At 42.9% G+C, this 17,240-nt stretch overlaps 1 protein-coding gene across 1 annotated transcript in view; it reads right to left on the minus strand.

Annotated features, from left to right (window-relative positions):
• The window catches only part of GALNT8 (polypeptide N-acetylgalactosaminyltransferase 8), a 45,774-nt gene extending 34,571 nt beyond the window's left edge, over positions 1-11,203 (minus strand). The window contains exons 1-3 of the mRNA XM_004438833.3: positions 10,967-11,203; positions 8,285-8,301; positions 2,472-2,726 (exon numbers count right to left, since the gene is read on the minus strand). Of these exons, the coding sequence (XP_004438890.1) occupies positions 2,472-2,726; positions 8,285-8,301; positions 10,967-11,203 (509 nt within the window). The remainder of the gene's footprint in view (positions 1-2,471; positions 2,727-8,284; positions 8,302-10,966) is intronic.
• Between the last annotated feature and the right edge of the window lie 6,037 nt (positions 11,204-17,240).

The following is a 17,240-nucleotide window of genomic DNA, read 5'->3' on the forward strand; positions in this document are numbered from 1 at the left end:
CAAAACATTGCTGAAAGAAATTAAGGAAGACCTAAGTAAAAGGAAAGATTTCCCACATTCATCGATTGGAAGACTTAATTGTTAAAATGGCAATACTCCCTAAATTGATCTACAGATTCAATGCAATCCCTATTAAAATCTTTCTGGTTTCTTTGCAGAAACTGCCAAGCTAATCCTCAAATTCATAGAAAAATTCAACTTCCCATGGGGCCAGCCCGGTGGCGCAGTGGTTAAGTGCGTGTGCTCCGCTGCGGCAGCCTGGGGTTCGCAGGTTCAGATGCTGGGCGTGCACCAATGCACCACTTGTCAAGCCATGCTGTGGCAGCGTCCCATATAAAGTAGAGGAAGATGGGCACGGATGTTAGCTCAGGTCCAATCTTCCTCAGCAAAAAGAGGAGGATTGGCTTTGGATGTTAGCTAATCTTCCTCACAAAAATAAATAAATAAACAAATAATTCAAGGTCCCAGAATAGCCAAAATGATCTTAAAAAGAAGAAGGTTAAAAGACTCACACTTCTTGATTTCAAAACTTACTAAAGCTACAGTTATCAAGATAGTGAGTTACTGGCATAAGGATAGACCTACAAATCAATAGAATAGAATTGATATCTAGAAATAAACCCTTACATTTATGGCCAACTGATTTTGATAAGTGTACCAAGACAATTCAACGTGGAAAGAGTAGTCTCTTCAACAATAGGTGCTAGAACAACTAGATAGTCACATGCAAAAGAATAAAGTAGGACCACTATGTCACAGCATGCACAAAAATTAATTTAAAATGGACCAAAGACCTAAATGTAAGAGTAAAACTATAAAACTCTTAGAAGAAAACATAGACATAAGTCTTCATGACCTTGCATTAAGCAATTTTTTCTTAGATATGACACCAAAAGCACAAGCAACCAAAGAAAAAATAGATAAATTGGACGTCATCAAAATTAAAAACTTTGGTACTCAAAGAAGACCATCAAGAAAGTGAAAAGACAACCCATACAATAAGAGAAGACATTCGCAAATCATATGTCTGATAGGAACTTGTATCTAAAATATATAAAGCACTCTTGCAACTCAATAATAAAAAGACAAATAACCCAATTTTAAAATGAAGAAAGTCTCTGAATAGACATTTCTTCAAAAAGGATATACAAATGGCCAATAAGCACATGAAAAGATGTTCAGCAATATTAGACATCAGGGAAATTTAAAACAAAACCACAATGGTATACCACTTTACACCCACTAGGATGGCTATTATCAAAAGACAAACAATAACAAATGTTGGTGGGGGGCTGTGGAAAAATCAGGACTCTCATACACTGCTGAAGGGAATGTAAAACGATGCAGTCACTTTGGAAAACAGTCTGGCAGTTCCTTGAAAGATTAAACGTAGAGTTATCGTATGACCCAACAATTCTACTCCTAGAATATAACCAAGAAAAATGAAGACATAAATCTACACAAAAACTTATACATGAATGTTCATAACAGCATTATTCATAATAGTCAAAAAGTAGAAACAATCCAAATGTCCATCAACGATGAATAGATAAATAAAATGTGGTATATCCATATGATGGAATATTATTTAACAATAAAAGGAATGAAGTATTGATACATGCTGTAATATGAATGGCACTTAAAAACATTATGCTAAATGAGAAAAGCCAGTGCAAAAGACCCCATAATGATTCCATTTATATGAAAGATCCAAAATAAGCAAATCCATAGGGACAGAAAGTAGATTAGTGACTGCCTAGGGATGAGGAAGTTGTGGGCAAATGGGGAGTGGCTTAATGAGCCTGGGGTTTCTTTTTGAAGGGATGAAAATGTTTTAAAATTGATTATGGTGATTGTGCAAAACACTGTGAATATACTAAAAAAGATTATATTGTACATTTTAAATGGACGAATTGTATGGTATGTGAATTATATCTCAGCAAAGTTGTTATTCAAAAACCTTATGAAGAAGAGTGGGAGAAGTGATGGGCAGGGGAAACAGAAGGAGAAAGAGAGGGAAGGCTCGTTAAATTAGAATTAATAACAGAGAGGAATCCAGCAGAGAATTTGAGGGAAACACTGGGGAGGAAGTAGAGTTATTAACTTTGGTTTGACTTGCACAAGTCCTTTCTATTTCTCATCCTCAGTTTACTCATCTGGAGAATTATGAGTTAGATCCATCCTATCAGAAGTCTCAAAGGTCTGTGTTTTTCTGACATCTCTGCCCATCTCCAAGGGACTGTAAATATTTGAATCAGTCAGTTATCTTCTTGGACCTGCCATTATAAAATGAATTAAAAACAAGAACTCTTGCTCAGTCAGCCTGCCAGAACTTTCTATGCCCTGAACCCCTTCCCCAGCAATTTGCCACTCCCCCAACTCTCTCTCCAACCCTTGATTTTTGCTGCTCCCAAAGCTCATCCTCAAATTAAACTGACGTCCCTAGGAAGCCCAAACTTGGTCCATCCTACCTGGAATCTCGCGTGTCTGGGATGGCGCGATCGAGGGGCAATTGGTTACTGAGGTAAACATTGTAACCAAACTTCTGGAAGAGGTCCTGGGCCTCTTTCTGCTGGGCCTCTGAAAGACCCTCGCCCCACCTCTTGAAAAGCTGTGAGTCTGGGAAGAGCGCTTTTTGGGGTTTGTCCTTCTTTGTCTCATTCGCCTTGGACTCCACTGCCTTTTGAACAGGATGTTCTCTATCTTTCATCCTTTCTTCTTTCAGACTTTCTTCTGCAAATGAAGAACAGGGGAGAAAACATTTCAGCCAGCCCTTAGTTACCTGGGTATTGTTTACATCCAAACTTCCTTGAAATGTTCTCTCTCCAAATTCTAAAATCTACAAGCTCTTGTCCCAGAGTCTGTGATATGTCACAGGAACTTGTCAGAGCCATGCTAGGCTGTCCTGACAAGGCATGCACTAGAACACACCTCTCCTCTCAGCCCCATCAGAACTTATCTACCCAGAGTCCCACACCTTCGAGGATCCTCTAGGAACTGCGATCTGAGAAATAGATTGATAATAACCTAATGTTTTTCAGAATAAGCCCCAAGAACCACTTACATCAGAATCATCTATTATGATTATTTAAAAATGTAGATATCCAGGCTTATCCTCAAATCAACTAAATCAGAATCTCAAGGTCAGGTGGGGATAGGGGTAGGAGAAGTTACCAGAAGCTGCATTTTTCACAAAATCAAGCAGTAATTCTTTTGTACAATAAAATTTAAGAAACATCATCCTACACTATCAGTGGCTAACAAGAGTGAATCTACTCCACCCACCACCTCCTGTCCCGTCACTTTTCATGTATTTGGTTTACCAGGAACTTTTAAATTGGAGATGTCCTAATCTTTTTCCAATTTGCTTGATCATAAGAATGTCTTCAAAAGTTTGCTAAAAATACAGAATCCCAGGACTCCCCCAGAGATTCCGATTCAGTAGGTCTATGGTGGAGCCTGGGAATTTGCATTTGTAACAATTGCTCCAGATGATACTCTAATTTGGTCATATTAATTTGAGAAACACTGCCTTAACTAAAAAAGAATGAAGAGTGACAGACCCAGGCAGAGGACACTTTTATGCAGAGGAGGTCTTCCAGGATCCATGACATCAATAGTAATGATTTTGGAAAATGGCCTACAAATTTCAGAGCACTTTCCCATCCATTATTTACTTCACCTTTACAACAACCCTCTACTATTTCTACTTGGAGAGTCTCAGCATATGTACCTTGAACTCCCTCAAACTCAATTCTGTGAACTCCACAGAGAAAGAGAAAAAAATGTAATTATTTAGTGCAGGTGCTTCTGCCTGCCAATCCACTCAAAGACCCAATGCCTCTAAGTTAGGGCTGAACATATAATTTATCCATCAAATTGGGACACTTTTCAGAGTGGATGGGGCACTATTAATAATTATGCAACAGATGTGACCAGGACAACAGGAGTAAACCAGGACTATTCCAGGCCAACCAGGACTTACCATTATCCTACCCAAAGGAAGCAGGAGAATCTGTTTGTCTCTCACAGGATGATTCAGCTTAGCTAAGTCTGATTCTGGTATTAAATATATCTTCCCCTCAGTGCCATCAAAACCAGTGGCCTTGTCTCCTGATACAAGGCCCATGATACGGCTCCATCTTGGAGCCTGGGCACATGACCATACAGCTGGGAATATTGTCAACAGAAGGAAGAGAAAACAGTTTTACCTGACTCTGCCTCTGGCTGCCACTGCCACTTGTCCCCAGCTAGATTCCCCTCAGCTTGCCTTGGCTCTGCTGCTATCAATTCTCTCTCAGCGAGTACGTTCTTTTCTTTTTTTTTTTTTTTATAATTTTATTTTACTTTTTTTCCCCCAAAGCCCCAGTAGATAGTTGTATGTCATAGCTGCACATCCTTCTAGTTGCTGCGTGTGGGATGTGGCCTCAGCATGGCCAGAGAAGCAGAGCGTTCATGCGCGCCTGGGATCCCAACCCAGGCCGCCAGCAGCGGAGCGCGCACACTTAACCGCTAAGCCGCGGGGCCGGCCCGAGTACGTTCTGCATTACAGAATTACAGACAGACTCCAGCAAGCTCCTCTGCCCTGTCCCCCAAACATAGGCACCCCTCTCATGTCCTCTGTCCTCTCTTCTCCTGATGATCTCATCGATTCCTTTCCCCTCTAGGCAACTGTCACCCCCTGACACACACAATCTGTGGCTCTAGACTCAGACTGCCTGAATTTGAATCTCACCTCTGTCACTTACCAGTTGCAGGACCTCGGCAAAGTATCTTATCCTCTCCGTTTCCCCATCTATAAAACAGGGACCATAGCAGCACTTGCCACATAGATTTTTGGGAGAATTAAATGGGTTTGTTCACATAAAGCATTTAAAAGTGTGTCTGTCACTTAATACTCAGTCAATGTTAGTTATCATCATCACCGTTATTACTGTTGATAAATAAATGGCAAGCAATAGGATATATTGGAACATATGAGGAAGCCATTTGGTGTAAAACTAATTCGGCCTGACCTTGTTTTTCCAAAATGGGGCCTGCGGCCTCTGAACATTCACTGCATATCTGCTTTAAGCAATTAACATGTTCCAAAGAAAAGAATAAATGCCCTAAGATAAGGATGCAACTTCCCCTGCACTGGCATTTCCTTGAAGATAAGCATTTCTCCCTAGGATAGGACTTGATTGCTGAGCTCATCCTGTGACCACCCAACTCGAGACAACAGACCTGCCACCAGCCATGCCCATCAAGACAGCAGACCTGCTACCAGCTGTGTCCATCAATAGCTATTCTGGCAGGACAATCTGGCAGGGTGATCTTGTGGCTATTGTAAAAGGGACATTGCAATCATATGTGATACATGCTCTTTGATGGTATGTAACCACTCTGTACACCCCACTTCTTTGGTGTCCTTCTTTCCTTGAGGAAGGAAGGCCCTGGGCTATGGTCTTCAAAAGTTGGCTCATAATAAAATCACCCCAATTTTGATTTATAGATTGATTATGGATTATTTATGTCGACACTGTCCAAATTGGCTATTGGAGATATCTCTCATTTTGCTGTTTTCCAAGTTCTCCAAATTCCTTAACAACTGAACACAACACCTTCCCCTCCAAGTCTCCTGAGGCTCCTTCCCTATTTCTACAAATAGTACCAACTACTCTTCTCCCACCTACCCAGCCCCCAAACCTCAGGTCTCCTTTGACTCTCTGTCCCTAACCTCCATTCAGTTGTCTATTCGTGTAGGGTCTATCTCACCAGGGTAGATCTCATCCTTTTCTTTCCATTCTATTCCAGTTCAATTCCTTATTGACTCTTATCTGGACTATTCATTCACCAAAGAATTATTAAGCATTTACTCTGGCTGCTTCCTGGGTACGATGGCAACAAGACAGGCTGATCCTATCTGACAACTTGTATTCCCACAGAGATGTGAAAAGTCCAGGCTCCTTAGCCAGGCTGCCCTTCCCCTTCCTAACTGCACCACCTTGGCCAGAGGATTTCTCTTCTCAGTGCCTTAGATTTACCAAGTACTCCAGGGGGTTTCTGTGATAACTAAGTGAATTAATACATATCATATGCTTAGGAAAGGGACTGACACACAATCAAGTTTGGCTCTTATTCTGGTTTCTCTGTTTCCTCTGCTGGGAGGGGTGGGGAGAGATGAAGAAGGGTATTGAGAAAAGAGGAAAACTTTTTAAACTGTTATGATAAGAAATGGGAGTGAGAACTGATTTGTAAAACATGGACACACTGTGGGGGTGGGAGAGGGCCAGCTGAGGAAAATGACCATGAATTTGTAGTGATTCAGTTATGGAATTTTTTCAGTAGTGCTTAGCACTTGGGTGAAGGCACAGAGAAGATGGGCAACTGATTTCACATGATGTTGGGGGGGTTCTTAGGAGGATGCAACACAGCAAGTGTGCACCACTCACATAAACAGAAATATTTAAAAGATTTTGTTCTTTTTATCTTTAACCTGAATCAAGGTATAGGACATTGCTCCAGTCTCTAACGCATATCCACTCTCCAAAACAGAAACATCAGTCACAAGGGAGGAAAAACAAAAGATTATCAGGAACAAAGACTAGATATCTGCCCCAACCAGAGACCAGATGTCTGCCCCACCTGGAGACCAGCCCCTATATAACTGGCCTGTAGTCTTTGTTCTGTAAGATGGGCTTTAAGGACACTAGTCCACCATCTTCTGTCTTTGCTGGCAAAAACAAATAAACCTTTTCTATTCCACTGATCCGCCTCCAGACTTTTTGGCTAGTCTTACAGGAAGCAGAATGAGCCTGTTGTTCAGTAACACAACAGAGTTGTGGATAGTAGCAAGAGGAGAGTTGAAGAAATGGTACTGTTATGAAGGAAAATTGAATGAGTATGCTGCAGAGTCGTGAGGATGTGATCAGGAATGGATGGCATGAATTTGTCATTTCAGAGGTGAGCAGTTTTGGGTGATGACAAAGTCCAGTGTGCACCATAGAAGTGTCAGGTGGGATGGAGGCAAAGGTCTTGACAGGTGGGAAGCCCAAGGAATTGAATGGGTCATCCACAAGACACTGCAGTGTCCCAGGGTGATAGCAGGATTTGGGGCAGAGATGAAGACTGTGAACGAGGAGCCATTATAAAGCCTGTAATGAGTGAGAAAACTTGTCAGGGATGAATAGAAGAAATGTCAACAGAGGAAAGAGGGCAGCCAGGTTTTCCTAGTAGGGTAAAGGGCTATTACAATAGCCTTCCAACTCTCTCCTTTGTCTTCAGTTGGACCAAACCTAGAGCCAATTAATATTTCCCAAGCCCCCCAACATTGATTATGACACTCTTCAGCCTTAAAGCCCAAAATGGTAATCAAGGCACTCTACCATAGGACCCACTTAGTCCCCACTAATCCTCTCCTAAACTCACACTAGATTCCAACAGACTGATAGGATCGCCTCTAGCCCATCTAGTAGCTTCTTGCAAGTTAGAAGAAAAAACCCCTTTTCGGGTGATTACAGCCCAGGGGCACCATCTTGGTGAGGGGACAGTCCCATTGTGTTTCCTCTGGGCAGAAGCAGCCCAGGCCACAGCACATGGCTGGTGAGCAGAACATGGGCTGAATTTCAGCTACACGTACAGTCCCTAAAAGGGAAGCAGTAAAGTCCTGCAACTGGGAGGAGGCCATGTTTGGAAGGGGGCATAAAACTGGCCCCAGGAGGACAACCAACTATGGAAATGCTTAAGGCAAAAAGAGAAGGCCAAAGCAAACTCGGAAAGAAAAATAAATGGTGAGTCTTTCAAAGAAGACTATGTGAATACCATGCACATGTGCTCTGGTGGAAAATAAAAGAGAGCAGAACTTTTACAGTATTCCAAATTGAATAGTATTTTTAATCAAACTCTTCTGTACTAAGCGTATGGGGGTCACAGGGTGGTCCCGGGTTCTCTGTGCCCTTAAACTCCCCCATGTTCCTCTTCGGGCATCTCTGATTTTTCTCTCTCATTCACTGCTGTCAGTGGGAAGTCATTTGGACCTGGACACCCTAAAGTCAATTTCAGGATGTAAGTGCAGAGTCCAGCAGGATGAAAACAGTGTCATTAGTCCATCCCCATGACTTACATTGAAACTTTCCAAGACCAAGGGGACACAAGAATGGCGTTGCTCTGGTGGTGCCTTTAAGTACCCCTAGGGAGGTTCCAGAAAATTGGTTTAGAGCCATCAACCACTCCCACAATTATCGTTATATGTTTGCTTTTTCTCTCGATAGTTTACCTAATATGCCTTGGTATCCTTGTTGACTTAGGATTTTCTTCAATCTTTTTGAAGGCAATGAGCAACCAGGATGATTGGTAACTGAACAGGCTTTCAATTTCAGGAAGCCCTTCAGGAAAGAAGAGCATTTGTGATCTGGAAGCAGCCTCCAGAAGACATTTTGAAATTGATCTCAGGTAGTAGGTGGTCCCTAACACCACATCATTTTAGAGTGAATAAAATGTGGGAGCACTGAGAATAAAAGAGAAAAGGAGGAACTGGTCATTGCAAAGAAGGAAAGGGAAGTAAACCCAATGGCTCTGGATGGCTTCTAGAGGCATATTCTGTCCCAGCTGAAGGAAAGAATAGCCGGGCTTTAGGCAGAACACCTGCTATTTCAAGGCCTGAGCAGGGTAAGCTGGTAGGATGACCAGAGAGCTGGTGTGGTCTGGGTGCTCTGCCAAGGAGTGACAGCGACTGCCCAGGTACACAGGCATCCTCAGTGAACCTGCACTGACTGAGCGTATTTGCATAGCCAATGTCCCAACCAGCCGGATGTCCTCAAAGCCAGGGCTTCTGCAGCTGACAATCTTCTCTCTGTTTCATCTACCCTCCTTGCCCTGTGTCACTCTTCCCTGCATCCCTATCTGCCTGTCCTCTGTCCTCTCCTTCCTACACTCATTCATTCATTTATTCATCCACTTAATCTCTAAGTGCCAGGCACAGGGAATAGAGTGGGAAGGCACTCTCTAAGACACTCTTGAAACCAGCCCTTATGAAACTTACCTTCCAGAAAGTGGTACCACAATAAAATATGCTGACTCTTATGCGGGAGGATGTAGATGGTGCTGTGGTGCTTATGCCTCCTCTCCCTTCCTCATCTCATTTCCCCTTTCTTCCTCTTGTCACCATATAAACTCTTTCATTCTCTTGCCCTGGACTCACTTCTTTGCTCCTTTTCTGTCCTCATCTCTTTGGCCCCATGTCATCCCCTCTTTCTCTCCCTTTTCCTGGTTTCCTCTCTTCCTTTTTCTCCTCCTGTCTGTCCTTCCTTCTATCCCTCTGCCTCACCCTGAACCCTGACAATGCTCAGCTCTCATTTTTTTTTTTTTTTTTGTGAGGAATATCACCCCTGAGCTAACACAGATGCCAATCCTCCTCTTTTTGCTGAGGAAGACCGGCTCTGAGCTAACATCTATTGCCAATCCTCCTCCTTTTTTTTCCCCAAAGCCCCAGTAGATAGTTGCATGTCATAGTTGCACATCCTGCTAGTTGCTGTATGTGGGACGTGGCCTCAGCATGGCCGGAGAAGCAGTGCATCGGTGCATGCCCGGGATCCGAACCCGGGCCACCAGTAGCGGAGCACGCACTTAACCGCTAAGCCACGGGGCCGGCCCTCAGCTCTCGTTTTAAAAGACACTTTCCCCACCTCCAGCCCCCGTGTACACACACCTGCACATCTGTGCAGTCACTGCCCTGCTCACACTTTCAATACCGCAGTTCAGAGGCATGGGAGCAGGGGAAACATGGCTGCTTCCCCTCACCGGAGTCAGATGCTGAGACACATAAAATTCATAGGGGTTAGAGTTTCATGGTGAGCTGGAATCAAAAACAAACCCCAAAATTTGTGTAAACAGGTTAAAATTTGCTGGACTTTGAGGGTATTATACTAAGTGAAATAAGGCAGACAGAGAGAGACAAATACCCTTTGATCTCACCTGCATGTGGAATCTGAAATAACAGAAAGAAAAACCGATCTCAAAGATACAGAGAACAGCTTGGTCATGGCCAGGGACAGGTGTGGAGGGGTGGGTGAAATGGGTGAAGGAGGTCAAAAGATACGAACTTCCAGTTATAAATAAATAAGTCATGGGGATGTAATGCACAGCATAGTGACTATAGTTAATAATATCTATTGCATATTTGAAAGTTGCTAAGAGAGTAGATCTTAAAAGTTCTCATCACAAGGAAAAAAAATGTAACTCTGTATGATGACTGATGTTAACTAGACTTACTGTGGTGATCGTTTAACAATGTATACAAATATTGAATCATTACATTGTACACCTGAAACTAATACAATGTTATACGTCAATTATACCCCAATAAAAAAAGAGGTTAAAATGAGGTACACATCAGTTTATAGAGCACTTTCTGCATATATTTCACAACCCCCACTGTGTGAGGTCAGGAGCCTGAGGCTGAGAGAGATAAGCACCTGCTCCAAGTCACACCACCATCATAGTCGTATCAGGATTCCATCTGAGGTCCTCTAACAGGCCCGCATTAGATAGGAGCTCATAGCAAAATGGAAGCGAGGCCTTTGCCCCAGAGGTTGTCACTTCTGTTTAACAGCCCCTGCCACACAAAGGCCTAAGGACACGGCTAAGCCTAGATACTCCTGAGCCTCTCAGGGGTTCTTATTCTGAGCCTCAGTCTCCCTGCCTGCATGTATGTACTTGTGATCATGCAGGTGTACAAGTGTAGACACACACATTCACACCACTTACATAGACACACTCTGCTACCCTCCCCTCAACTGCTTGCTCTGATTCCCACTAGTTCTCAATACTTACCTCCCATTTGGAGGCATAGAATTCAAGGCCAGATGCTTAAATGGAGCAAGTGAGAGATAAGAACGTGACCTCTCACTCATTTTTTCCTCTACATTGCTTTTTTCTGAGTCCCTAAACACACACGCACACACACACACATACACACACACCATACCCTCCAAGTCAGTGTTATGAACTTACTCAGATGCTGCAAATCCACCTCCAGGTGAGAGAGTCTCTTGATCACTGCCCCGTTCCATTCAGACAGAGGCAAGTGAAGTTCCTTTTGGATACTACCCAGAATCAACTTTTGTAAAGTCCCCTTGGTATAAAATACCAGGAATAGATTGACGGCAATGACGAGAGTCAGCCCAAGGCAGAGGACTTTGGAGACATTTCTCCTGAGCATCATCCTCTGCCTCTGGCTCTGCCCTTCCTGCGGGGCTGAGTGCGTCAGTGCCCAGGGACGCTAAGGATCAGAATCAACTGAGCTTCGTCTCCGCTGGCTGGATATATGACACCCTGCCTGCTGAGCCAGATGTTCTTCAGCAGGAAAAGCTGTCACAAGCTGTCTGGCTTCTCCCTGAGCAGCGTCAGGTGTGTGGAGTTTGCCATGGCAGCCACCCAATGACTGGCAGGTCACCTGGGCACACGTTGCACTGTCCCAGAAGTCAGGTTAATGCTTGCTCCCGGAGCTAGCTCAGACTGCAGGGTGTCCAACTATGTATGTGACGCATGTTCTCTCTGTTCTGTTTGGTTTTGGGGGGTGGTTTAATATTCCCTCTCCCTGGTAAAATCACCTGGGAGACTCTGAAAGGCCTTGTAGGGTCTGGTCCTGTAAGCGGGTAAATAGTAGCAGAAAAGAATCCACAAGGGGGAAGCTTCTATACCACATGCTTTTTGAGGGCAAGGATCACGTCTCAGATGTCTTTTTATCTAACCCTACAGGGTCTTGAACACAGTAGATGTGCAACAAATGTTGGTTCAATAAACTTGAGGAGAACCTTTCCTGCTGCTTCTACCTAGAAGCAAGTGGATGAGCTGGAGGTGGCCCCTGGAGATGAGCCCCAGGGGATGGCCCTGCTTCACTGGTCTCTGCTAGTCATCTGCACAGCTCAGCACACCGAGGTTCCACCCTGCCCCAGCTTCCAGTAACTCTTCTGCCTCCTCACGTCACATTCACTCTATGTTTTGGACAAATCACCTAGTTATCATCAATGAGGATTAAACACTTAAAATTGTTCCCCAGAGACAAAAGTTTAAAGTTCTCAATCTAGTGTTGGGTCCCTCCATAATCATATCTCTCACCCTGTCCCAGCCCCTAGGACTCCTCACTAGGTCCCCAAACACAGAATATGCAGACAAGAGCTGAGGCAGGTATGTGGATTAACGTAAAGAAAAGTGGCTTTAGGAAAAGCAGGTAGAATGAAAAAGAACAAAATGAAAAATAATTGTTTTCTTTTGAAAGATCAAAGTCTTTCCCAAGCTCTCACCTACAAATTGGAGTCAAAATAAATCAAAAATGCATGATTGCTTCCCTTTCTGGCACAAGATGGAGTAGATTCACTTATCTCTATTCCTCCTCAGTAAAGGCAACTAAAAACTCTGCACACTATACATATAAAATAAATATAAGAAGACTCTGAAAGGTCGAGAAAAGAGAGCAGACCACCTAGAGATCTCAGGACCCAAGGAATAACACAGCAGTGAGTTCCCTGGGTTTTCTTTTTGCCAAATATGTCCTAAACCAGATGCTGGAGAAGCTGCCAACCTGTAAATGCCAAGGGGCAAAGACAATAAAAGCCACAAGAAAAGCCTGCTCTCCATAGCCAAAGGAACAGGAAAGGGGCAGGCTAGCAAGACAAAAAACATTCAGACAATAACTGCCCTACTCCAGCCAAACACCACTAAAAACCTGCTGTGCCATGCCCATCCCATCAACAAAGGCCATGTGGGGAGCCTTGACTTCCACCCTCACCCCTAGCTGTAAGGAGGTGCCCCTTCCTCCATCCACCTCCAGGATGGTGTCAGAGAAAGTCCAGTAGGGAGCCATAAATTTTGTCCTTGTGCCCCCCATGATGTCAGTAAAGGAAGAGTAATGAATTGGCTCTTCCCCTCTCAGCCACTGTGGTGTCAGCAGAGGCCTAGTGGGGAACCTGAACTTCCTACCTCAGCCAGTAGTGACGAGGCACCCCTCCGCCCAGGTGTCAATGAGGCCAAGTGGGAAACCTGGACTTCCACTCCCACCTGGCAGTAACAAGGTGATCACCCTTTCCCCACCAGAGCAGTGTCAGAAAGGCCTGCTAAAACAGGAGATTTAGATCAGACCCAGAGTCTCATAACACAATACCCAGAATGTCCAGGATGCAATCAAAAATCACTTGTTATACCAAGAACCAGGAAAATCTCAACTTAAATGAGAAAAGCAATCAACAGCCATCAAACCCAATATGACACAGATGTTAGGATTGTCGGAAAAAGATTTTAAAGCAGACATCATAATCAGCAAGCAGATATGAACATGCTTCAAACAAATGAAAAAAATAGTAAGCCTCAGAAAAGAAACAGAAAGTCTCAGGAAAGAAATAAAAGACATAAAGTAGAACCAGATGGAAATATTAGAACTGAAAAACACAATAAATAAAATTTTAAAATCACTCGAGGTGCCTCAGCAGCAGAATGAAGAAGATAGAGAAAAAAATCAGGGAACTTAATTAGCAGATAGAACAATAGAAATTACCCAATTGGAACAACAGAATGAGAACATAGTAAAAATATGATAACAGAGTCTCAAGAACCTGAGACTACAACAAAAGATCTATTATTTCATCACAGTCCCAGGAGGAGAGGAGAAAGTGTGAGGCTAAATAAGAATTCAAAGAAATAAGGGCTGAAATTTTCTCAAAGTTGACAAAAGCATAGATCTACAGACTCAAAAAGCTGAGTGAACTACAAATAGGATAAACTCAAAGAAATCTACATCAAGACATGTCATAATCAAACTTCTGAAAACTAAAGACAAAGAAAAATTCTTGAAAGCAGAGAAAAAAAATGAGAGCTCACCTATCAGGGAAAAACCATTCAAATGACAGTAGGTTTCTCACCAGAAGTCACGGAGACCAGAAGGAAGTATCGTAACATTTTCAAGTGCTGAAAGAAAAGAATGGCCAACCCAGACTCCTACATCAAACAAAAATATCCCTCAGGAGTGAAGGAGAAATCAAGATATTCTCAGACAGAAAATTAAGAGAATTTGTTGCTGGAAGACCTACTCTAAAAGAAAGTTTACAGAAGATTTTCAAAATGAAGAAATGACAAAAGCAGGAATCTGGGAACATTAAGAAGAAAGAATAAATATATGAGTAAATACAAAAGACTTTCTTTCTCCTCTTGAGTTTTCTAAATTAAGTTTGACAGTTGACGTGAAAAGCATAACATTGTCTGATGAGGTTCTCAAAGTATGTAGAAGAGATATTTAAGACAATTATACTATAAATGGGAGAGGCTAAAGGGACTTGAAAGAAGGTAAGTTTTCTACATTTCCCTTGAACTGGTAAAATGATGACACTAGTAGACTGTGATACATTACATATGTATAATGGAGATGGAATAGTTCTAAAGTATCCTGACTATAGAGATGGTTGCATGAATCTACACTGGTAATCAGATGGCATAGAAGTGTACACACACAAATTTCTGGCTTTGCTGTTGCACAATAGTTATACAAAATATATCCATTGGGGGAAACCAGATGAAGGGTACACGGAAGTGCTCTGTACTATTTTTTCAAATTTTTGTGAATCTATAGTTATTTCAAAATTAAAAGTTTTTTATTAAAAAACTATGATCCCTACCCTAAACAACTGTACTCCTAAAGTAGATCACTTCCTTGAAACTATAAACCCTTTATTAAAAACACACAGAAAAATGGTAGTTACCTCTGGGGGTGGCAGGGTCTAGGGAACTGAGGGATGGAAGTGGGAAGGGGACTGACTTTTCACTGTACAATTTTCTATATTTTTTAAATTTTGTATCATGTCACATAAATTACCTATCAAAAATAAATAGAATAATTTGATTAAAATTTGCATCATAGTCTTTGTCACTTTATTGCTTTGTAGAATAGGATAGAAGTTCACTCAGCTAGAGAGAGCAGCAAGTATTTCTTTCCCTGTGGTCTTCATCTACACCAAAGGGGCCACGAGACTGTCTTTTGGGGAATACTGGGTGCCCTCTCATGCATCCCATCACTGCTCAGAACACTGGGGCAGTGTTCCTCACATGTTCAAGTTCATAAAAATCACCTGGGCAGCTTGGTAAAAATGCAGATGTCTAGGTCCCAAGCCTACAGATTCTAATTTTGTTGGTCTATTATGGGACCTGGGCATCTGCATTTTAACAAGTGCCTCATATGAACAAGCTTACATCTCTGCTCCAGGAAGCTCACAAATCCATGGAGGAGATGGACTGATCTACAGTAGAGTGAATGTGATTAGAACCCTGTATGTAGGAGGCACCAACATGGGCTAAGGGCCACAAAAGGGCAAGTGACTGTTCTGCCTGGGTATGTGGCATCTTGAAAGGTATGTAAGTTTCAGTCCCTCCAGTAGAGGGAGCAAGTTTAAGGAAGGTTACAGAGACAAGAAAGTACAAATCATTTTAACCAGGACAAATATTTCAAGGTGGTCAGAATGTAGAGGTGGGGACTAGGATGAAAAAAAATAAGAGCCGTTCATCTCATTTTTGTCTGTAATAGCAAAAAGTAATAATAATAGGTTGACCCAAATGTCCAACCACAGAGGAATGGTTAAATAATTTATGATAAATTAATGGCTAAGTATATTATGGTACCTCCACTCCACAGAGCATTAGAATATTATTGGCGGGGCCGGCCCCGTGGCTTAGCGGTTAAGTGCGGGCGCTCTGCTACTGGCAGCCCGGGTTCGGATCCCGGGCGTGCCCCAACGGACCGCTTCTCCAGCCATGCTGAGGCCGCGTGCCACATACAGCAACTAGAAGGATGTGCAACTATGACATACAACTATCTACTGGGGCTTTGGGGAAAAAACAAAAAGGAGGAGGATTGGCAATAGACGTTAGCTCAGAGCCGGTCTTCCTCAGCAAAAAGAGGAGGATTAGCATGGATGTTAGCTCAGGGCTGATCTTCCTCACAAAAAAAAAAAAAGAATATTATTGGCAGAAAGGAGAGACTGTCAGACAAAGTATGGATGTTAGGGTAAAATCGTGATTCTGTTACTTGCTAACCAGGAAAACTCAGACTAGTTGTTTTACCTCTCTCAACCCTGTTTTTCTTATCTGCAAAATGGGGATATATAACACTCTCCTTTGCAGAGTTGCTGTGAAGTTTAAATGAGATAACCTTTGTAAAGGGCCTGGCGTAATCAGTAAACATTATATATTATCATTACTGTACTTTTTTGTTAAAAAGATTTTGAAGGCCATATTGAAACATGAAAAACTGCTTATAAGAAAATGCTAAATGAAAAAACAGCCTAGAAAAGTCCTAAATAGTGCACAGTGTCACTAACAGCCCAAATTTATTTGACCGTTACCATGCCTGCAATTACAGGATTCCAGACCTCTACAAAGTCTCCTTAAGTATTTTTTTTTTTTTAAAGATTTTATTTATTTATTTTTTCCCCCCAAAGCCCCAGTAGATAGTTGTGTGTCACAGCTGCACATCCTTCTAGTTGCTGTATGTGGGACGTGGCCTCAGCATGGCCAGAGAAGCAGCACGTCGGTGCGAGCCCGGGATCCGAACCCGGGTCGCCAGCAGTGGAGCGCGCTCACTTAACCACCAAGCCACGGGGCCGGCCCATCCTTAAGTATTTCTGAAAGTCCTCTGAGAGATCTCAGAAGTAGTGCAGCCAGGATCCATGTAGTATCTTACGGTTTTCCTCCTCAGCCCAGACCACCAAACACAGCAGCCTCTTACAGCCAACCTGCTCCTTCTGTGGAATACCCAGGCCCCTACTGCTTCAGAGGATGTGATCACAGGCATCTCAGAGGTGCCAAAAACTATGAGACATCCTGTGCCAAAGCTGGAAGGGAACTTATCCCTACTTTTCATGCTCCCTACTGTTGGGGATGGGGACCACCAAAGCCAATCATCTGGTATCCCATTGCCTTACCAAGTTTGTAGTGAAAATAACTCTTTCCATTTTTACCCATGGACAGTCTTTTTTCTCTCAAGGACACAAATCCAATGGTCAATAAAGGGAACGCTGAGTCAGAGATAAATCCAAATCTCACCTACAAACTTGGTCAGAATCACATCTCCGTCAGATGACAAGGACTTTACATTTGTCCACATTTGTCTGCCTGACTCCTTTCTTTAGCATGAGTTCTTTCCCAGGAGGCACCTGGTCCTTAGTAGACTCCTGGTTGCCCACTTGTTCACTCTGCCAGATGTACCCAGAGATGGCTAA

The sequence above is a fragment of the Ceratotherium simum genome, chromosome 17, assembly GCF_057802395.1.
Source record: "Ceratotherium simum simum isolate JZ-2026a chromosome 17, ASM5780239v1, whole genome shotgun sequence".
NCBI lineage: Eukaryota > Metazoa > Chordata > Mammalia > Perissodactyla > Rhinocerotidae > Ceratotherium > Ceratotherium simum.